The 23983-nt window shown below is 39.0% G+C and overlaps 1 protein-coding gene across 11 annotated transcripts in view; it reads left to right on the plus strand.

Annotated features, from left to right (window-relative positions):
* The first annotated feature begins 15619 nt into the window (after positions 1 to 15619).
* Positions 15620 to 23983, plus strand: part of Dscam2 (Down syndrome cell adhesion molecule 2) — a 118130-nt gene continuing 109766 nt past the window's right edge. For all 11 annotated transcript variants that reach the window (XR_006881417.2, XR_006881418.2, XR_006881420.2 and 8 more), the window contains exon 1: positions 15620 to 15961. Coding sequence is in view for 8 of the 11 variants with exons in the window: in XM_046610018.2 (XP_046465974.1) it covers positions 15934 to 15961 (28 nt within the window). In the remaining 3 variants the exon portion in view is untranslated. The remainder of the gene's footprint in view (positions 15962 to 23983) is intronic.

Here is a 23983-nt window from a genome sequence, read left to right on the forward strand (position 1 = left end):
GTAACGCTAATTACGACTCTTGGGACGCCAGTTTCTTTTTCCTAATCCATTGTACCTCGAGGTAATCGGCAGCTGCAGTTGCACACGAGCGGCGAGCAGCCTGTTGGATCAATTGCATCGACAAATGTGATCCTTATTTTTCTCCTCTTCAACCGGCATGAACCCTGAAATCATGTTCCACTACCAATTTATCCGCGATTTCTTTTTCGTCGTCGAAAGGTTTTGCACTTTTTCAATAAATGCGCGATTTAGATATTTGAATCCTGGTAAGGTTGTTCTATTATTATCTATAAACGTTTTCCCAAAATTACGAGTACTTTAAAATTTAGCGTCTATAACGCGTCTCGTAAGAATAAAGAATTTCAATTATTTCCAAGTATGGTTTTTGTAATGGTTATTGTTATTAACGAAAGGGGTTAATGTTTAATCAAATCTTGATATTTTGCACGGGAGAGTTACCGACAGAGATTGCCGACCGCAATGATCATCGTATCGATTATTGACTGTCGGTACTTCGGTGTTCATTATAGATCATATAGATCATCGTTGCTATTGGCTGACTCCACTAGTACCGACTTCGATCACATATCGATGAATAGATATTACGATTTTACGATCACTTCGATGATTATTTACCTTCCTTCGTTTTTTCTCACCGGCATCTCAAGCGTGATACATTTGATATATTTAAATAGATTTATGTAACGTATTTATCATATATTAATAATGCTTTTAATTACGTACGTTGAATGAACAAGCGTCTGAAAGTGGACCACAAATTGTCCAATCGCAGTTATTTTGGCTTCTCGCACGTCTTGAGCGAATTTTCTAAATCTACAACTTTCCAAATAGCGCAAGATCGTTTCGAGGATATTCTGAAAATATTCTTTGCGCTGTGCGTAACATTGACACTAAGGCGTGATGCAGTGTAGAAATTGTTCGCTTGAATGCTTATGAAATTTTTGTAATACAAAATGTATGAAAATATTATCATACAAAAAAAAAAAAAAAACTCCTCATGTAACGCTAGTGTGGATTAATAGCATCTTTTTTCCTATGTTTCTTAAGCAAAAAGTAATCATCTCAACGTCGGTAGAAAAAAAGAGCATCGCATTACGTAAAAGTGCACTTTTACGTCCTAGTACTAAAAACTGCTCTTATTTGTACTCCGTTATAAAAAAACGAGCCGTAAAAACAATATTTATCACGGTAATATTCATCACTTCAGAAGCAAATTCAATTACTGGAAGCAGTCGAGTATAATCAAAATCCTTTGTCATTAATATTCTCTTTCCTTTATAAAACGATTCCTTTATTTTTCATGAAATTTTTTGTTATTTCATTACTGTATCCGTTTTTATTGCAATTCATATAAAAATTTTCATAAACGTCGTATGAACTGTATTCGAGTCTTTCGAGTTTCATTAATTTTTGTTCCGACAGAAGAACGCGGTCAAAGAAAAGGAGACATGGCAATTTTTAATGCTCATCATTTGATCATAAAGTCATGTTTATGCTTCAGCTATCTGCTTTTTAACAATTAGAAATGTAATCTTCTTGAATTTCTTTAGTTTCCGTAGTCTAGAAAACAGCAGCAATTTCGTTACGTCTCTAAAAGTCGTAACGTTGACGATCTAATCCTTCCTCAGAATCGAAAGCTGCGGAAGCTTTGAAACCGTGGTTTACCAAACCAAACCAATTTGCGACTCCAGTTCCTCTATAAAGTCGATAAACCCTGAATCGAATCATTTGTCACATGTTTTTCAAACGATGTCTACAGTTCACATTGTCAAATTTCAACAATTGAAAATAGCATAGTTTAAACACAAAGCTATTCGAATTTGAAAGTATCAAAAGTGTTTATTTAATTTTCGAATCATTCTCAAACGTTTTGTGTCATAAACGTCAGTGCATAACGTAAAATAAAATTCGTTTTGTATCGTAAATTTGAAGATTATCCATAAAATAAATAATTTCTACGCTGCGTCACGCCGTAATTTTTTTTTTTAGTTTCGAATTCGCGACAAAGTTCAGAGCTTTCTTCCCCGCATGATCGTAAGTTTCGCGTCATGTGTTCTCTTTCAGAAAACCACCCGACACACTTGAGGGGTAAAATACGTAGAATCAGAGGTGTACGAATCAATTGTAAATCCACAAGCAATTGGCCGTAAGCTGCGCTCTAGCCGAGGGTCGATCTGTTATACCGTTAGCAATTAGGAGCCGGGGCTTTTTAACGGGTCGAACGTAACGACCCCATGCATGCTCGGTCAAAGGAGTTTCAAGTCGCGTAAGCTATTAGCCACTCGGATATAGGCTGAGGAGGCTTTGTGTCGTTTTTTGCCGGTACGGTTGGCCGGCTGTCATGCCCTCGTGACCTACGAACGGAGGAAAAAGGGTGGCGGAAATTTGGCAATTTTCCTGTGGAACTCGAGATAAGCTCAGCTTCGAAATTCCTCACCGACGAGAACAACTGTAGCAAGCAGAAAATCGCAGCTCTGCAACCGAGGGGCTTCAACACGGACAGTTTGTAAATTGCGGAGGAGTTTTTTTTTTTTTTTTTTTTGCACTTTTACTTTTTATTTTCGACGAAATTTTAGACCCACGTATTCGCGAAACGAGTCGCGCTGGCGTGACCCTCATTTTTTGATATTCATTCAACGGCTGCGGACAGGAAAAAACCAATTTTTCAAACCGTGTTTTTCATTGTTCGGGTGTCTTGACTTGCGAGACAAAAAAGCAAGGATAAGACTGACGATGAATTTTGACGAATCATCTTCGGACTGTAATTTCCGTAGGTACTGTATAATTTGTAAATTTCAATTCTGTACGATGATGCGGAATTGGATATGCGATTGGGTATAATTGAGACACATTTATCTCTTTCTACTGCGGTATTGAAAAACAGGAACTTGAACATTGATTCGTATCGCTTTGCTGTGAATTCGACACGATCCTGTTTTCCCGCCTAATTGCTAGCTTATAGCAGGTACTCGGATTTAACCGGCTTAAACCGCGGCTTCTATGTTATTGATAGCGCATAAATGTATCGTAATTTACAGATCAAAGCTCGAAGCAGTAAAACATTCTACGAATGCAAATGCAATGGACATCACAGCTTGTACAACGGGGTTATAAAAAACGCCAATCTATACAGGAAGGAATTCTTACGTTCGATGAATGAAAATCCCGCAGTTCACGATCATATACCTATACCGTCTCGTTTTTCACGCCGTCGAACTTCCATTTTCAAATAAGTTTGGTATTCGATAATACGCAAAGGTCACGAATATACATTACGCAGAGTTTGTAATTTTAAACAACGGGCGGTTAACGAGAGAATTGAATTTCGCCTTGTTCGATGCCAGTTCCGTTTTCATGTGTAAACCCACCTAACAATTGTAAACCGGGACGCGATTCATTGACGAAATAACGACGGATTTCCACTCATGATTTTCCCATCAAACCCACATTCGTAGGGGTGCAGGTAGGTCACTCGGACAGTTTCAATAGAAGGGTTGATCGAATGGACGGGATTTGTCCGAAGGGCTCTTCAATTGTTGAAATGTGAAACCTCCTTTGAAGCAGTTTGCTGCACGAAGAATCAATCGGAATTGAGGTTGTTTAAAAGTAGGATTAAAACCTTGAAAAACAGCTCAAATTACACGGTTCAGCGAGACAAGAGTTTGTTTTTGCGCGTGGGTTGAGTTAATTATTTTTGTATTTGTCATGCGTGAAAATAACGGAGAAATATACATATATACACCCCCTTTAAAGTTTGCTTCTCTGGTTTTGGGAAAAATAATAACGATTTAATAATTTTGTTATCACTAGTCTACAGAGATTTTGTGCCTGGGATTTGCGTACGTAATTATTATACGATCTTTTATTTTAAACAAGGTGAAAATGACTATTTTTCTACCAAGCTTGATTTTGCAGCCAGGAAAGTGTTATTTAAAATTGAATAATATCGACGATTTCAATTATTCAGCCAACGAAAAACCGAAACAAATATTTTTGAGTATTTTATTCATCAACTCTGATTACAACTATAATTGTCATATTTCAGAAGCTTAGTAAATCTGATAAAAATCATATACATCCTTAAGTTTTGAGATAGTATTTTCCTAAATGAAGGATATCGACGAATTTGGTGATTCGAAAAACTGTTGAATATTGTAAAAAGCGCAGGCTTGGGCGAGTTAAAAAATTCGCATCGAGTGAACTGAGAATAAAAGACAAATAAGAGGTTTTTCCGTTGCCGGGTGGCAGCGACTCGCAAAAGTCCTTGATAAAGCAAACACGAGTGACTCGTATGCGAGGCACGATAATCGCGTGCATTTCTATTCGCGAACACGATAGCATCAATACACATAAACCACGTAGGTATAGTGAAAAACAAAAGGAAAGCCGGAATGAATCCGGCTCGTTGAATCAACGCGATTCTTCTTCCTCCCGCCGCGTCTTTCATACTTTTCGCAAGCCCTCCGTCGTCCTCTGCAGTTTGTATTGAAAGCAGCTTTTGCACGCACACCTATTATATTTTCACGAGGTAAGAAAGACGGGGAATTACGGATCGAGGCATGAGACGACATGTTTTTGACCAGCGACGAAGTGAAAACCGTCGAAACGTTGTTTTTTCCTCCATTTTTGACGTCTTTGGATGTTAATAAGAAACTGTGTCCTGTCACTGGTAAGCAATATTCTTCACGAAACAAACTGTGATTTTTTTTCAGAACGAAGTAAGCCGAGCAGTTGTTTATTTGCGTTTTTTTAAACGTTACCTTCGTCCGGAAATCAAATTTTTATAATTCAAAATGGCGGATCCAATACGGTGGACGAAAATTTCAGGTTTGATCTAACAAGGTCGAAAAACTTGGCGCAGGGGTTTTCAAGGTCGCTGCTTGGATTTGCAATACTGAAATTTAAAAATCTGATATCAGATTCGTAATCAGATACCCCAAAAATTTATAATTTATGTAAAACGTGTACGCAATGTGCGAAGGGGTGACTTTCTCGGAAATGAATTATTTCATCAATTTTCACGATTTTTTTTCAATCAATTTGTTTCTAACAATAATAACTTACGTTCCATAGCAATAATTACTCTAGAGTATTGAAAACCCGTCAGCATACTGTAAGAAATGGCAAAAAAACCGGAAAGAAGTCTGTTGCAAAGTTCCCCAAATATACAAAATGTGAATATAAATAAAATGGTTGTAAGAATACTTACCGCGAAGATTCAAAGGAAGATTTTTGTATGCAGATTTGTCATCGGGGGTTAAAAATGATTGAAAAGCCTTTATGGGATCCGTATTGAGAAGGAAATGCTGGCCTACGCGAGTATCGTAACCATGATAATCTTGGAATTTTCACTCCTTTGCTTTCCATATTTGGCTGTCTGCCGACTCGACTTCCTAGCAGGCGTGGCACTTGGAAACTCTCATCTTGTCATAAACTTTCTGAACGTATACACTCGAGTTCCCAACTCGATGCTGGAACATAATAACGCTGTAATGAAGGCTACGAAAGGGAGTCGACGACGAAAATGAAATGAAAAAGAAGATGCGAAAAAAAAAAATGAAAATAAAAAAAAACGCAAAAAATAAACGCCGGGGAAAAGGAAAAAAAGGCGAATAAAGGTAGAGGGAAAAAGTGAGCAAAAGCTCCGAAGAGTGTTCGCGTCGAGGCGTCAACGTATACATACAATACCCAACACATATACATTTAAATGTATACATATACGTACAGCATCCGCAATACATGTAAAACGGGTATAATGTAAGTGTAAGCTTTGCGCAGGCCATTTTCTATAAAGGATACATCTCTTAAAAATAAATTGTTCCGAAGTAAATCCAATTATATTATTGAAAGTAAAGAAATAAAGTGATCCGCTGCCGTTGTGAGCGCGATTCCTTCGAACAATGTATATATATGTATATAAGGGTGCCTCATCGATCAAATTATTTTCTCAAAAAGCTTTCTCGTCTTCGTGGAAAAGTTTTCAACTCTTGTTTAATCGTCGGCCCGACAAGCCGAGTCACCTTCGCCAGCAATTAGATGACTCGTGTATATAATACAAGCTTTTACTTAGAGCTACTCAACACTTTCGCATTTCGCGATTATTCCTGAACGAATTGTCGATCAGGAAAAAGTCCGAAGTAAAATCCTATCAGGATTTTATACATCTTGAAGTACCTCGCGCGAGTAGTTAGATAAATAATTAGAAGCAATATTAGATCGAGGATTATATACGGAATGACTGATGTTCGATGGGGAAAAGTTGTATCACACGATGCCCAAGTTTTTACGCCACGAACGACTAATGACGCGAGGCATTGATTTATTCGCAGCGTGTCGAATGCAACTCGAGGATTTCGCGGCATCGAGATACGGCGAGTAGACAGCCAACCCCCCCCGAGGTTTGAAGTGTCGAGGCGTGTCGAAGCGGTAGCGAGGCGAGATTTAACCAATGACCACTTGAGGTGGCTCAACTCTGTACCAGGCCGAGCTTAAAAAGCTCCGGTTTTTCGTCTTTGAACGGTCATCGCACTTCGGGACGCCTCACGGCTGCCGGGAAGATAAGAGAAAAGAATAAGACGAAGGGATTCCGGGGGGATTTCAAGCCTCGGAGAAAGGGACGGCACTCGTTCCTATTAATTTAAATTTCAATTCAAATTTTCAATTCTATTACGACCATCTACGCACCTCGCGGAAAAGCCTCGCCTGTGTACTTTTCTTTGTTATTATTATTATTATTATTATTATTATTATTATCATCACTATTATTCTTATTCGAGAAGGCCTCCTCCTCTCATATCCTGCAGGAAGCTTTTCTACCTCGTTGTAAATTACAATTTAATTATGACGCTTCACGTAGCTTTTTTCACAACGTTCGTGCTTTATCTCAGGCGCGAGGAGACCTTCGCTGCTCAATCTCACCTGCCGCATATACCCTGATAATAATAATAATAATAATAATAATAATAATAACAACAACAACGACAGCAGCCACTAGCGATGAATAATTTCCCTGATGCCAAATCTGTCGGTGAAATCGTTTCGTGACGTCAACTAGGAAAAGACGCCGATTAAATTTCGCGGCAGAAGACAAGAAGCATCCAGAAGTCACGTCGCGAGACGTGATTCAATATCGGTCGGTAATTGCACGCTCAGAGAGAGTTGAAACCAATCGTTATTCGGGTAGAAACTGCAATTGTAAAGAGGCGAGAATCCCGTATACAGAGAATAGAATTTCATTTACCGGGAGAATCCATTGGACGCACTTTAGTTTTTAGTTACGTGCGGTTTGTTTAGTGAGAAAATTATGAAAGAGAAGAATATTAATATTGATATTCAAGGTTCGAGTCTGAGCTTTTGGTGTTTTTTTTCAAATGAATTTTTTCAAAGTAGAGTTTTTATTTTTTTTTTTTTTGTATAATAACAAGTGAAATTGGATTCAACTGATCTGCGTTGTGGTAAATGTTTAACTTGAAAAATTTCCATCGATTCTACCGCGTGATGTTTACACTGACGGTATGAAATTAACGGTAGGTTATTTGTTTACCATCGCTCGTATTTCTTCATTCCGCGTTCGTTGCTCCATGGATTTAAAAATTCAGTACTTTACGGTTTGGTTTGGCGGGCGTGCCAAAAGGATGAACGAGATGAAATGGAATTTAGCGAAACGTTCAAGCCACCCGGACAAAGTGCCTTTCTTCTCTCATCCCCTGCAGTTTTCATTTCACGACGAATTTCCCCTGATTCGTTCGGACGCGAAACTGCGTGGTTGAAAGAAGCCCGATTCGCGATTCTCTGCGAATAATAGATAGACAAGATTACTAGGATTTCCATAAATATACCTAGCAGCTGTCTTGCGACGACGATAAGCGTTTTTACTCAGAGATTTCTTGTTTTATTATCCAGATATGGGTCGCTACTTCAATCGGATAACTCGATGCAGCCAATGCACAACGACGGTATATGAGCTTCTGATATCCTAAGGATTCCAGGGGATGAAATATCTACGATCGAGCGTTGACGGCGGTTGTGAAAAGCGATAAAAAATCCTTCTCTCCGCTGCCCCGTTTATAGACTCTGATGCGTATCAATAGACGCGGTCCATCAAAAGGACGATGAAAATTTGTGAAGAGAGTCAGAACCGTTTGAAAAATTTTGACACAGCGATAGCGAACAAAAAAATTAAACATCATTCCTTGTACACGATGGAAATGAATTTGAGAGAAGGGGTTATTATTAGAACGTTCAAAATGATTAAGCTGTCGCTTGTTGATCTGATTGTGTTATATTTCTGCGTCCGGAATATGAACGGCGATGTCTTTTTATCAATAATTACCTAACTCGCGCAAGAAATCGTTACAAAATCTATTCGTACCTAGTTGAGAAATCTTGTCTCAACGCCGCGCCGCGATCAAGATCACCGTCAACGTCAACGTCAACGTCGAATTTCAAACGTTGAACGTCGCCGAACAAACCCCTCGAAGGGCAACCAAAATTGCGGGACGTCAATCCCAGATCTCGATTCACACGTGACTACTCACTGCAAACGTGACTTTTTTCAACGGACCGAACATTCTTGCCTTCAATTACAGTCGTAAGCATCGACGAAAACCAAAAAGGGGTCGATCGAATATACGATATTGTGTGTTGAGCGAGAATCGTGACTGAAAGTTCAAGCCTGATCGGAACGAACGAAACCATGTAAAATGATTCTTAGCACCATTTACTGAGGCTGAACGATGTTTCAATCGAGTTCTTTAATCATTTAATTTAACTTTCTTCCATCCCTCGAACTTCGAGTTTAAATTCTGCAAATATAATTCGTTTACCACTGGCAATACTTTCTTTGATCTAAAAAAAAAAAAATAAAAAAAAAGGGAATATAGAAACGTTACAAGTTTGAAACCCTGTTTGAATTCTGAGAATTCTTCTTACATCAAGAGTATCCGGAGAAAGTAAAGAAATTGAAAATCGATTCAATCGGCTTTGCATTATAAATTTTATTTTATTTTTTTCTTACAGCATGTAAATTTTTTTATCAACAATTTTCGTAACACTGCTTCGTACAATAATGTAAGGCTAGGTAATCAAACTCCACATCTTTCATATATTTTCCGACATGGGTCTGTTTAGTGTGTACAGGTAAATATATCCGTCAATTCATCTTCAATCTTCGCGCAGTCAGTTAGGATCCGATTAAACAATCAATAGCTATTTAAGGGGATTGGGATTCCAGCCATGACAGTAGCGACGAATCGATTCTTCGACGAATTCGCGTCCGCCTTGAAAGTTCAGGTTCACGTACAAGCGTCGAAGGGAGGAATGCGAGTTTATGGTCGATATCTTCGAAGGGATATTACTACGGTGTATACCCTTGGTAATCCTTCCCGCACGATTCGAACGGATGTCTCCCCAACTCCCATGGGGGATCATTTGATTATACACGTCGAGAGCGGATTTCACTCACGGCGTTATCGCCGACGAGGAAATCCGTCAAAGATGACACTTGGAATATCTTTTCCCTTCTTATTTGTACCTGTGAAGAAAAATCATCAGGGGTTTTACCAAAAACCAAGAGCTTCTCGCTTCACCAGAGGAAAAAAAATCGGTTTCTTTGCAAACGTATGATTATCTTTACATCACTCAAATTTTCATCTTCAAACCTCAACTCATCAAACTTTTCTACTTCGATTATTAATTGTCCCAAGTATCGAAATCAGTTGCAAGGTTTGTTTTTAGTATATACTACGCGTGAAAAAGTTCGATTCTTTAATTTTTTCACCCCTTATAATTATGACTGATCGTGATGTGAAAGTCGTCCAAAACCGTTTGTCAATTCTGGCCGATTTATTACTACTAAATTCAAATAGAATTCCATATTTTATTTGAACTAACCGTTAAATGAAAGCTTTGAAAATCCAAAAAATTGATCTTTCGTCACCCTCGTGAAAATAGCTAATTTTCAGACAGTCAGCGGTTCGAAACGAGTTTTTTTCCTTAAAAAATACGCCCTAGAAATGGTGATAAAAGGGGGTGGGGGGAATTGTCGCAGTTCCTTCTTGTCAGAGATGTTCATTTCCCGCACCCTCGCGATAACTGTACGGTGTACGTGTAACTACATCCGTTCGAACGGTCGCGGCACTGGGAGGAGCAAATGGACGGTTTTTTCTTGACGTACTTGAATAAAACAATGAACAAATACGAGCTGCTCAACGATTGGCCATAGGGGAGAAAGGGATTTCGTTACGTGACGACTGCGCGGAATACATCCGTTAGGGAGGCAAACGTTTCTAGGTGTATTCGTACAGCCTCGGGTTCGGTTTTAACGACGTGCTCAGGACACGGTCGTATTCCATTAGGTATAGCTGTACAATGTACATCCTCGCTGCGGGATTTTATCACCAGAAACGGGAATAGACACGCGTGTGACTTGCTCGCGATATTATAGAGACACTCAAACAGCACCTCTAACAAGGAAGGTATCCGAGCTCGATCTTTCCGATATTTGATTTCATTTGTAACATGTTGGTAGTAGACTGAAAAGTAAGCGACACGTATTTTATTTATTTTTTTTTTTATCCGCCGTTGAACGTTTTTAGGGTTTGAACCCACCCTCAAAAGCAAGGCATGTCAAAAGACCTTTTGACAATTTTATTGTTTTTTAATTTTTCTCAATTGAGAAAATTACATCTTTCTCGTTTCGTTATGGGAATTATTTTCTAGTTGGAATGGATAAAAAATATTATGGTTTTTGGTAAGATGTTATGTTTCCGAACGAAAAATTCCCACGTTAATTATTCCATTACAGTAATATAACCGGATAATAGCATTACAAATATTGGTTCAAATCACGAGGAAAGTATTAACGAAGACGCATGCCGAATCAGAGTCAATCAGATTAGTAATTTTTAAGTTGTCAAATCATATTCAATTTCAAATTAATTTCTAACTACCGTGATAACGTATTTTTGATGGTGAAAAAAATTTGTAATTCGTATGCTCAAACTTACAATAAATTAGATAAATATTATTCAAGAATCAATTGTACAGTTTCTTCCGAGAAAATTCCTTAAAATCACTTTCCTTTCAGCACGTCACGCAATTTTCAATCTTCACCACAGCTGTGATCCGTGAAAGTTAGTCGCAAGCTACGAAGTCGAGCTAACGAAAATCAAAAAAGTCTGAACTTGATCTGGATTATTTCCCCATCGCGTGGTGGTGGGATCTTGTTAAAATCTGATCCGTGTAAAACGGCGTTATGTATCATACCGATGAACTTTATAGATGAAATTTCAAACGCTCTGACCTGCACGGTGGGCTTTGTACGCCTACGCTCGGAAGGTAAACATCAACCCTCTCGCCGAAACGAGTCTACCCCATATGTATTTGTAAACATTACACGGCGATGGAAGGGCGGCAGGCACGCGCGGCTTAACCCGCCTCGATTCAGACTAACGCAAATTGATGTAATTTGCGCGAAACAAGTTACATGCAGCGGGCTGGATCCCGTTCGTCGTTGCTTCTCGCGGTACGCGAGTTACACCGTGTACTTTCCACTGTTCTGTCAAAAAGTAAATGGCAAAAGAAAAGAAGAGAAAAAAAAAAAAAAAAAAAACGAAAGAAAGAAAATAATAAAAAAATAATAGCAAGGCTTTTTTTCCATCCCTCTCCTGATCAAGGCTTGTCGAATCCGTGTACACGGGTTCGAGATTTCCTTTTGTCCTTCGCAGGGTGTCCCGTGCCCCCGTTTTGAGTCGTTAAACCCCAGGGGACAACCCCGCGAAACACTTTGTTCTTTCGCTAATGGGAGATTAGCGTTTGCTGCTCGGTCTTTCCCCCCCCCCCCCCCCCCCCCCTTTCCCAGATTCTTCCTTTAACACGGTCCCATTGTCTCGTTCGGAGCACAGGGAACTAATTGTTGAAATTTTTCCTTTTTCTTTTTCACCCTTCATCCTTGCCGCCTTAGTTTTTCACATCCATCGGGCTATCGACAAAGTTTCATCCACCTGTCCTCAATCTTCGAATTTTGCCTTGGTCTTCAATTTTCGAGACCGAAAGCTGCCGTGCGTAACCGACTGTCAAGTTTTCTGTAAAACTGACCACTCAACGCCCGCAAACAGGCAACACGATTCAAAATGTAGCTTCGGTTGCCTATCCAGCGGCGTTCCAGGCGGTAAGTTTCACGGAAAACTCCCGGTACGAAAAGATTACTTTGTTCGGTTCTTTTTTCCCCCGCTTTCGTCCTGTTCGTTTTTTATTCGATTTATTTTTTGTTTTTTTTTGTTTTTTCTCGTTTTTACTCCATCTCCGTATCAAATATTCTTTTTTCGCCCGTTTGTTTTCCGTTGGTTTATCTCCGGCAGCCAGTTACATCCCCGTTAGTAGGTATACGGATATATTTATATATGGATATCCCCTCGCTGCTGCAGAGAGACTCGGGCGTGTACAAGAGCGAGTACGTGCAGCTCACAATGGCTCAGCTCTCGCGCTCGATAAAGTATAGCCATGAAATCGTTTTTCGATCTGGGCATACAGCCCCGACCTCCAAAGAATATTCCGTAACGCTCGATTTCACCACAGTTTTCGACCGCGAAACTGCGCTACGTGTGATATGATCCTGTGACAAAAAAAAAAAAAAGGCTGTTGGATAAATGTCGGGCGGGGGGAGGGGGTGATTTCGAAATGGGATGTATTCGTACGAGCTATGTAAATTTTGATGTAAAACCGCAGAAATTAATAACGAACCTGGTGTGAAAAGGAGCGGTGTAAAGAGAGGGTTAAAAAATGAATCGCAATTAAATGTATTCAGTTTAATCTATCTTGAGTGTGAAAAAATCTAATTTTAAAATCACAATTTAATACAAATGTCGCATTGTTATTTGTGGGTGTGTGTGTGTTTTTTTCAATACCAGGATCGTATCGTTTGTTAATTTTTTACAGATTAAACAAATAATTTCCTTTGTAATAATGATGAATTCTTATTAATTCGTTGGACGTGTGAAACTTCAATAACCGTTACACGACTCTGAATAAAGTATACATTTATCAACTACAGCTGTAGTTTAAAACGTAATGACATGATTTTCCGCAGTCATATCGCTAACTCAGATGTTGTGGAAAAAAAGACTAGATTCACAAACCAATTAAGTATAAAATTGATTTAATCCAAAACAAACAAAAGTTTCCTTTCCGCCGCTGAAAAAGTGGTGTCATAACGACGTCGTTGCTGTGAAATTATAATATGCCTAGCCAGATTATTTACAGTTGAAAATTGTGTGATCAATCAAATTTTTTTTACTTGTCACAGAAGATATTCTTTCTATTAAATCGAACTGGCTTGACTTTAATTGTAACTTTTGAATCCCTTTTTTTCTGACGAGCATATTCTTAATCGTCGTTTTCAGCCCCTCGAGCTTTTTTGAGTGTACACACGTAGTAATACGTGAGCCGTACATCGTACGCAAGTCCGAAGTATTTATTCAGACATGTCTCTCTCTTTCTCTCGCTTTCTCTCCACCCGCCGTTATACTTCGAGGGCTACACGCGGCACGGGAAGATGAGAGGGTAAGGTAGGGGATGAAAGTGGAGCCGTGGCGAGAGGTGGGGATGAAATGTTCGGATGTTCCAGCATCCCTGCTGCTTCGAAACGCGCGAGCTTTTCGTGTAATTTGCGATTTTTAAACGTACCGAAAAAGTTATTCCCCACCTCTGTTTTCGATTTTTGTCGTGAGATTCTGCTGAGGATTTTACAGTTGGAAACGTAATCTTGACAAGTTTTTTCAACCTCAGTTCCTTGCATAATTATGCTGATTTTTTTTTAAGACTCGTGAATCGGATGAACAGAACTTTATTTGAAATAATTTTTATGAATCAATGCGGTTTCATTGATTTTGGACCAATGACTAGGCTTATTTAGATTCGTTTTATTTCTGCTGATTACAGGAGAAAGTCGTCAAGCGGTAACGCGAGAACCCTCATTTCGTGGTTCGAGCTTGTCCGACCCTCATTCACCGTTCGACTAACGAAAATCTCAGGCGAATGGAGAATGCAAAGACGTTGTCACGTTCGGTAATTATTTACCAAAGAGTTTGAATTTCCAGTGAATGGGAAAAATTTCTGGTTCCAAACGAAGAATAAAACTCTTCGATGTAATCGTCTTTCTCAGTTTATTGAACGAGCTTTCAGCTATTTTTCAGGAAATAATTGACGGCTATTGGTGAGATTTCGATTTTGTTTGTCGATTCGAAATTTTTGCCCACGATAATTGTCACGTTTCTCAGGAACCAAGCCGAACGCTTTTTGAAGACGATCATAATTTTAGCCGAGAAATTATAACTAATCTAAAAATCGAAGCTTGAAATTATTCGGAAACAGATCAAGTCAGCATAAAAAGTGTCAAAAATTTTCATTTCATTATCACAGGGTTCTACAGGCTTCTATTTTAAATCGTGCAATAGCTTTAGTAATTTTTGACATCGACATTCGAAACGAATTTTTAATTACATCTTTTTGAGTGATTTAAAAAACGAAAAATGCGGTATCAACGATATTTCACCAGAGTCCCTCTTTAAAGAACTAGTGATAATTGGCCATATGCTTTGTCCAAAAATAGTAATTTCTTTGAAATTTTCGTTTCGTCACCGATTATACAGACCCGCAAAAAATTGTATTTGAATCTATGATTGGAATTGCTTCACTACCCCCAGATTTTAAGTTATATAATATGAGGTATACCACTCTAACATCTTCATCGAAAAATCTTGCAATGTTCGAGATGGACGAACAAATTTTTCAGGCAGGAATAGCGAAAATCTGAAAACAATCGGACAATTCTGATACTTCTTTATGGTGTGACTCGTGTTATCCGTCCTTAATACGAGGTATCAAGACGAAAATTATTAGACATTAACTCTTTCAATCACACAATTTTCAACTCAATATTTTGGCTTGAATTTTATAACCCAGAAGATTTTGAGGTCGCTGATCACGAATTTGAAATCAGAATTGAATAATTTCTAAGCCCGAGATGGCGGATCCAATATGGCGGATGCAAAATCACAAAAGCTATCAAAATTCGATGATTCTTGCGAAAACTCGTTACTAGGGAGTTTTTGGGGTCGCTGATCACGAATTTGAAATCAGAATTGAATAATTTCTAAACCCGAGATGGCGGACCCAATATGGCGGATGCAAAATCGTAAAAATAATCAAAATTCGATGATCCATGCCAAAATTCGTTACCCGGGAGTTTTTGGGGTTATACAAAGTAAGAAAAATCATGTAAACAAACTGTGACAAGGCTAACACATGGAAGATTTTTGATGTAAGCGGAACGCTGATATCGAAAGGGTTAAAGCCCCGATAAAAATAGCGAGTTGGTCGAATTTGGCAGCAAAGCCCGATCCCTCGACGAATTAAAATTCGAAATGAAATTTCTGCCGGGTAGAACGGATCGAGGGTAGCGCCGGGAACACCGCAGGGGAGGATGGAGTCCGCCTGTTGTTCCTCTTTGTCGCACCTGTCCGTATCTTGGCTGCGCGCTTGCGCGACTAGCCCGAGGCTCCGACGGCACGATCAGTTGTAGTCGGTTGTGCCGGGGGCGAAGACGCGCGCGTGACGATGAGCCCCGTGTGATCGCGACAAGGTCCGGTTCCGGTCACGTTTCGCAAAACATTTCCGGTCCGATAATACGGCGGTATTGAGGAAAGACGACGAAACGACGACAATAAAACAAAAAAACAAAAATACAAATAAACAAAGAAACAAAAAAAAAAAAGAAACAACAAGAACGAGAAACAGCATCAACGACGCTGAACACGCATAATAATAACAATAATATTAAAAACACTCGCTGAGGCGGGGGCCCAATCTGGATTCAAAAAAGCTCTCCCACCTACCCCTACTCGCGGTCGAGGGATGCTCGCCTGCTGCTTATTAATTGCCGGTGAGTAACTTATTGCATCCTTATTTTTGGCAGGGGTGAAAAATTGGAATTACCGTTTGATAGGAGGATCGATGTGTCGAATTTTCATGTATACGAGAAAATCTTATACGGAGAATTGACAATGTGGAAGGTTCAAGTATAGAAAATTGAAAATATTTGAAGATTTAAACGCAGAGAACGGAAAAATCGAGAATCTATATACGATTCTATATTATCTAGAGATACTTTGACGATTCTAGAATTTGACATTTTGTGTTTGTGATCTTTCTGCTCTTTTACTGCGCTATACTTTGACTTTCAACATTTTGAAATTCTATAAATCAAGTTTCAGCTTCTTTAAAAATTCAGTACTGTGGTCTTTAGATCTTTTGACATTTAGATATTTTCACCCCGACCCCTTATTATTATTTCGTGTATTCCGGTTTTTGCATTTCGAGCGATATTCAACATTTGATCAGCTTTTCCGGTTGTTCGTGCCTTGCGAAGCCACGCTGTACATTTTTGTGCTTGCGTTTACCGGGGAACTTGTTTTTTCCTCGTTTTCAATTCCATCCTAGATTGACACGCTTACGGTGCTTGGAAAATCAAGCTTACGCGAAAAATTGGAATACATCTCGTACGTGCTCAACTTGGGCCAAGTTGTTATGGGTCAGGGTGCCGAGTGAAAGTTCGCAAAACGAATCTGACCGAAGACGAAAAGCTTGCGTAGATTCGCGAGATTCTCATACGATATCTTTCGTTACAGACGAAATTGAAACAGTTCGAATAGTTTCTGGTCAATTTTTGGAAGGCTGTTTTAATAATGTAGAACAAAAATCTACATCGAACCATCCTGTGTACGATAAATATCTGATGAAAATTTAGTACCTTTTACCTGATTTCGAAGGACAAAAGCGAAGATACTTCAAAGTCTGGGTTTGCGGTAGACGGTAGATATGAAACGATACCAGGATCGGTTTTATTTCAGGGTTACTCTCTTATTATTCCTCTCGCCGATCTCGACGATACTTTAAAATTACTTGGACGTTATTACAGGGTGTCCGGGGATCAGCCGAAACTCTCACTTTGAAACAATAATAGAAATAAAGACTTAAATCGATTTGGGTCTTTGCTCGAACCACCCCGTCATCCCCCCCCCCCCCCCCCGCCCTTCGTCTCTGCCGCTTTCCTCCCCAATTGATATTCTGCTTTGCAAACAGAAACTTGAATATAAATTTGTCCCACTTACGGCGACGCTTCTCTAACTGAAATTATGAATTATCGGAGTTTCAACCGAGAATCCAATGAACAAATCTGGAAAATGTTACACGTACTTGTTTTACAAACGTTATGTTGTGCTCTCTTTTTTTTTTTTTCTCACCCCCCGTTTTACCGACATTTACTCGCAATTATTCAGAGCAGGCAAAAAAAAGTTTTTACCCTCACTCGCGATCGATTGTACGAAACCTTTGTCATTTTATCTTTTGATGTGAGAAATCGGATTCCACTGTTCGTGATGATGGAAATATTCAAGAACACTCTCGAACAATTTTCAAATAAACTTGAATGATTTTTTAAAGTTTCTAAGCCGTTGATATAAAATCAGTATATCGACAGATGGATAGATTCGATATAAAAATTGAATCGGCTGGCTATTTTTCAACCGTCAAGCATTGGTTCAGATTTTTTTTCATTTCACTCTCTTACAGACTTCCGACACAAATTTTCTTGTAATCCTGCACATCTTTGTACAATAATACACGTATTCAAATTATTCACCGTACCAAGAAAAAAAAAAAAAAAAAAAGAAAAGTCCCTTCGAAATTGAGTAACTGCGATGAGAGTTACGAAGAAAGTTCCTTTAGCTCTTCGCGTTCCTGAGGGAGGCAGGTATATATCCACACTTTATTTACTCACAAGTTCGTGTTACGTAACACGTCTGTAACTCATTGTTACCATTTCTTGGCAATTCTTATAAAGGTAGAGAACATTTCTGAGGTAAGAAAGAAGCAAAGAAAGAAGAAGAAGAAGACAGAAAAAAATAAAGAGGAAAACCAAACAAACAGATGTAAAATAAAAAGAAAGCAAACACCCCCCATATAAATCGCCTCAGTCGCTGGGAAATGTCAAACTTTTTACATTTATTCAGGCGTCGCAGATGCCCGGCTCTCCTCGTGATGCATAATTCGAATGTCCACCCAAGAATATCATCCCTCCACGCACTTTACTCACGATGTTGCGATAAGTCACGCGAAAACTCTGGCGAAACTTGCCAAGGTGTATATATATACATATAATGCACGTATAATATGCTTTTATAAAAATGAGACTTCTGCTGAATGATTGCGAAGACTGCGAGCGCTAAGAGTGAGATCAATTTTGAGACCAGGAGTTTCCGTTTCTTTCGAAAAAGCTACGTTCATTACGTCGAACAAACGTCTCAGCGTCGTTTTCACTCTATTCGACGAATTTTGACTCTATTCGTTGATCGTTCGTTACCTTGGGATTATAATATCTGAAACGAGCACCCGGGAAGTAAGTATAGTTATTGTTAGAGTAGGTAGGTAACAGTTTTCATGGAAACGTAATAATAATACCGCGAGGTAATACACCGAATTAGTAGTTCCAGACAGCATGAAACAGACCACTGATTTCACAGCGGGGCTCGTAAACAACCTTCAACGCACCGTGAACCGAGGCTTGACGTGGGTGTAGGTGCATTACTCTCTCACACAAACGGCCAAATTTCAATTACACAATTATAAACTTTCCGAGCTTTCCTATCTGCATGCATTCTATTAGAAATGTCAGAATGGTGTATACATTACGGAGCTGCTCGACGTTTCGCGGTCGACTTCTCGAATTAAGTTGCCAATCCACGAGCTATTATTGCCGGCTTCGGTTTCTCGACCTGCTAGTTTTCCTTCTGATAGAAAAAATTTCCACTTAAGGCTTGCTGAGAAAACTGGATAACAATTTTCGTATTGCGGTGAAACAATTTTGCAGAAACACAAACGTGGCGATAGGATCGTTCAAAGGTACGAAAAGTGAAACTGAAGCTCGTCGAGTTTATTCTAATTGAAAAAGTTCCTTTGACCTTGGAAAATTCTTTATAAACGAATTAATTTAATTGTATATAATACATGTGTTCGTTATAAAGAAATTACATGATTATACGATTGCTTCGCCGAAAAATCCGTACAGTCTAGACGATTTTGATTAAAAATAGTTCGCTCCATTCACGAGCGTATTTTTTAAAAATCGTTTGAGTCTGATTTTTTTATTGAGCTTGTGAGTGATAAATTTAAGACTCGGTAACAAGGGATACATTATTCTTATAATCTTATCCATAATCTAACAAACAATTAATCATACGATTTTTGGATCATTTATTAGATCGTTTAATAATTGAAATGAGATACTGTTAATAAAAATTGTACAAGCAGCACAGATTTGTCTTGGCTGAAAGTATGGTAGGATAATATAATTCTTCTGGCGTCGTTAATATTATACCTAAGATATTTGTAATCATAATTCAATATTTAAATTTTTTTTTTCGATGTTATAGAAACTTCTTTAGTTTAATGTGACTTGTAGATTATCTTCGGCGCGACTTTTCGTTCCTTAGTTTCATTACGCTTTTGTTTGACCTATTTTTGGCCAGACTATGCGTCCATACCCTCGTAAGGATGATCGATGAATCTCTATCAACGCTGGTTTTGAAAATGTCAAATTCGCGCAATTTCCGATTGGACCTGGGGGGGGGGGGGTTTAAACGGAACTCGAAAAGCTTTATAGGTACGAGATTACGTGTTGCGCATAAAGCGAGCTGAAGATCGAAGAATCCGTCGTTCGAAGAGAATATCGAGCCGACGTTCAAGGATAGGAAATAATTCACAAAGGTCTCATATTCCTCGGATGAGAAATCGTATGAGTGACACCGTGTTGCCTTAATAAGACGCGTACCGTTGAGCTTTGGGCGGTGGTTCGCACTTTAATGGAATATTTTAATAGCTAAGTAGACCTTTAATTATAACGGCTTTGGCCGAGGTTGTAGAGGATAACACGGAGGTTACTGAAAATTAGGTACCTGCAAGAAAACGGAGGCGGTACGCCGCTATTCTCGCAAACAATCTACACCACTATCGTAAAGAGAGAGCTTTGCTAACAGAATGAAAAAAAAAGAAAAGCTCGATCGATTTTTACGAAATTTTAACAAAAGCTGCTACACGCTCTGTGTAGTGTCATTGATGGTATTACATAAATTTAATTTTCTTCGATACGAGAAGCTGGAAAAAAAGGGAGGGAAATAATTTTCAACGGCATAGAAATGATTGTAGGCAGTGTTACAGCTGGCGCTTTGCAGTTCCGGATCTTCCGCCAGGTGGCGAGACCTCGAAAGCCGTTCCCGCTAACGAATACGCTTGTCGATTATGTGATGTACGCGAGAACGATAAATCATGGAAAAATTGTACGTAACTCCGAATTACGATTTATTGTAACCTCGGTAATCTTGTACATCGAAAGTTCGCGGGATAATTTAGAAATTACATTTGAAAGATTTAAGGGTAGGGTGTAATTTAGGTACTTTCGATTTCCATTCAAGAACTAGAGAACTAGAACCAGTCGCTCATTCCGATACCGTCAAGCTACGTGACGAGCCTGTAAATTCTGCATCGGGTGCGGATGTTCGATCGGTTATTCATTACGCCAACGAATCTGTGCGAATGGCAAGAGAAATCTCTGCCTAATTGTAAGAGGGACTCGTTTCCCCGCGGAATCGTGGCGTTAGTCTTTTCGAAATATAGATACTTGAAAGATTTCATCGAACTTACGATGAGGACTTTGAAGAATTCGTGAAATTTCCTAAGATTTCATATTGTAGAAATTTTTGAGATTGTAAAGGATTTTTTGATACTCTGTGGGGTTCTATGGTTTGCAAAATGTTTGGTTAAAATTTTCAGAAACTTCCTAAGACTTCAGGGAATTTTGATAATATTGATTTCAAGATATTTCTCAAGAATTTATGATATTTCACTCCGGAGTTGAAGAGATTCCACAAATCTCGTGGTGAATATTATAAGGTAACATATTTAAGCTTTCAGAAATAGCAGAAATTATTCAATCAGCAAGACTAGTTTGAGCGATCGATCAAAGTCATGATTTTTCTGAAAATCTTCAAGTGTTTTCTTCTTTATAAATAGAGAAAACGTCTGTATTTAAACTCTACATATTGGAACTTGTGCCGATACTCATAAGATGGTTTCGAAAAAATCTGATGTGCCTAATTTCGGGGCTGTTGCGATGAAATTTTAATTCCTGAAGAGCGATTAGTCTCTACGTCAAAAAGTAATTTCCGATTCTTTGATACCACGACTTGAGAGTCGATTCAAAGATGATACCAGCCGGCGGAAACATACGCGGAAGAAACGCTGCGGGGTAACCGTTTGAATATTTTAGAGGCCACGGGGGACGGTGGCTGTCACGATAAAACGGAATCGTTTCTCCCTTCCCGCGCGTTTAGAATTGCCGCCGGGCAATATAACGCAGGATTCAAATGTTTTGTTAAAATGTCGCCAAGGGGCGCGTCCCGAAGAAGAAGAAGAAGAAGAAGAAGAAGATGAAGAAGCCCAAGAAAACCTCAACCTCCGTTCTTCGCCTCTCTTATCTTTCGCCCGAACGCAAACCCTGCCCCCCCTTATTCACCTCGGAATTTTCGGGAACGTTACTTGATATTCTGAGGGGATCTCGTTACACCAAATTGGCCTTTTATCTACCTTCCCCCATGTCATAGGATCACTGACGCTGTCTTGTCTACTACTGACTTAGCGAACAGTGGAACTTGAGGCGAAAACGTGACTGTCAAATACGTCTCATCCGATTTACCAGAAGCGATAAGTGTTTCAAATTTAAAACGTATAAAAACAACAACGATCTATGGTTTTTTTTTCAATTACTTCCGGATATCTTTTTTTTCTCTGCGAATATCATCTCCAATAATCTTTCATACGTATTGCCGTCGAATTTGACTTCAGCAAATTTTTTTTTTTTTTTTCTCTTCATCATCCTTATCGTAAGTGTTGGAAATTCGGTGACGAGTTTGAGAATTTTTTCTGATACTCGACGATGAAAATATTCATGAGAATACCGTGTCCGTGGTGTGAACGAACATTAAGCGAGTTGCACAACGATATTTCGCAGTAAATTACACCACCGTGAGGTATTCGGATAATTTCTGTTCTCGGATTACGACTGTTAACCGTAGAGATTAACCGATTTCCTCTCATAGTAGTAGGTAATACCCTCGAGATTAATTCGAGATTCTGGAAACACGGCGTTTATTGTCTTCGACGAGGGAGATTAACGAACAAGTATGGATGCCTAGGCGTAATGCGAGGAGCGAAGGGGGGAGGCGAAGCGAAGTGAAGAGTTCTCTTTGTCGAATCAGCCTGAAAGCTCGGAACCGTGTCTGGAGCCGTTACGGATAATCATATAATACCAGGACGAAAATGTCATCTGCGTGGTGGAAAATTCAGGAGGTAATCAGCTTTCGACTGATTTAAAAATTTCCATCCCGGCCGCAGCGTTACCCGCATTAATTCTTTCACAATGCGGCAATGCGAAAGTTGAAAAACAGAAGAACGCAACTTCCCGTATTTTAAATGTATAATAATGCATAGAATCCCGGCTAATATACTTTGCCCAGAAGAAAAAAAAAATCAGTAGAGTTATCGAAAATTCCGAATGGCAAAAAAAAAAAAAATAAATAAATAAATAAACGAGCCTTCTTATTACTTGCTGAACTTTTGGCCTTTATCCGAAATCGAATAATCTAAATGAATCAAAAAATTATTCGTTCAATCAGCTCTTGAACCGTTTCTCGCATCTGCCCTGAAATCGTGGTACAAAATTCTCCGGTCAGAAGTTCACGCCGAAGATAATTGAGATAATGAAATACCCTGGAACGTCGAACTTTGAGGGTTTGATGCCTCTTAATATGCACATATCGTAGCGCAGAGGTCTGGTCAGGTTTTCACCGTGAATTTTCGTACCTCAAAAAATTTTGCAAACTTTGCAAACGTTCCAGACTTCCGGTGTATGATTTCATGTTGAGTCGTGGTAACAGCTGTATCTGTATATGTATATGTTTTTCTTTTTTTTTTCTTTTTTTTGCATTCAATATCGTAGAAATAAAATAACCGTCGAAATTGAAAGAGCTCAAAGTGGGATATATTTATTTTTTTTTTGTCAAGGGGGGAGAGACTGCAATTTATTTTCGAGACTTGTGCACACGGCTGGTCGTTATGTCGTTATACCTATCAAAGAAGCGTATAAGAGTAATAAAATTGGGGACGAAAAATGGGAAAAAACGAAATTCCATGGCGGGTATATCGTGCAATTTTAAACGTGAAATTGGATACCGGGTGACGGTCCTCGCTGCAGCATGCACGCAGTTGCATCCTGCGATACGCCGCGACTCGGTGCAGCGCTGAATATTAAAACATGAAATTAAAATGACCAAAAGTAAAAGAGAATAAAAGAATGAAACTGCACGAAAAAGTTCACCTTTTATGCCACGTTCCTGTCCGCGTTATATTCCGGAGAATGGTTCGGTCGCCGTTTCGCTCTACGGCAGACATCATAAAATTTAACAGGGTTTACATTGCATATCTAAAGATTAACAACGAGTACTGTAATAACTCGAGTTGGTGCAATGACGATGTCTTTTTTTTTTCTTTTTTTATCCTGCGTCCCGCACGTCGTTTCCAACTTTGAAATCGACGAAACGGTATCAAATATAAGATAAGAAAAAAAAAAGTGTAACGAAAAAGTTTTTTTTTTTTCTAATTTTTTTCGTAAAGATTTTTGAAGATGTAATTTTAAACGATTTGCGATTTTTCTACTTCGAACTTTTAGCGGTTTCTCGACGAAACTCGCGTTATACTTGGCAATTTTTTGAAAAAAACTTTTTTCGATATCTTTTTGGTGTTCTTTTTTAAAGTACCGGGGAAGAATGGCGCTGCATTCGAGTCGCCGTCGCAC

Source organism: Neodiprion pinetum, chromosome 2 (genome assembly GCF_021155775.2).
Source record: "Neodiprion pinetum isolate iyNeoPine1 chromosome 2, iyNeoPine1.2, whole genome shotgun sequence".
Classification (NCBI taxonomy): Eukaryota; Metazoa; Arthropoda; class Insecta; order Hymenoptera; family Diprionidae; genus Neodiprion; species Neodiprion pinetum.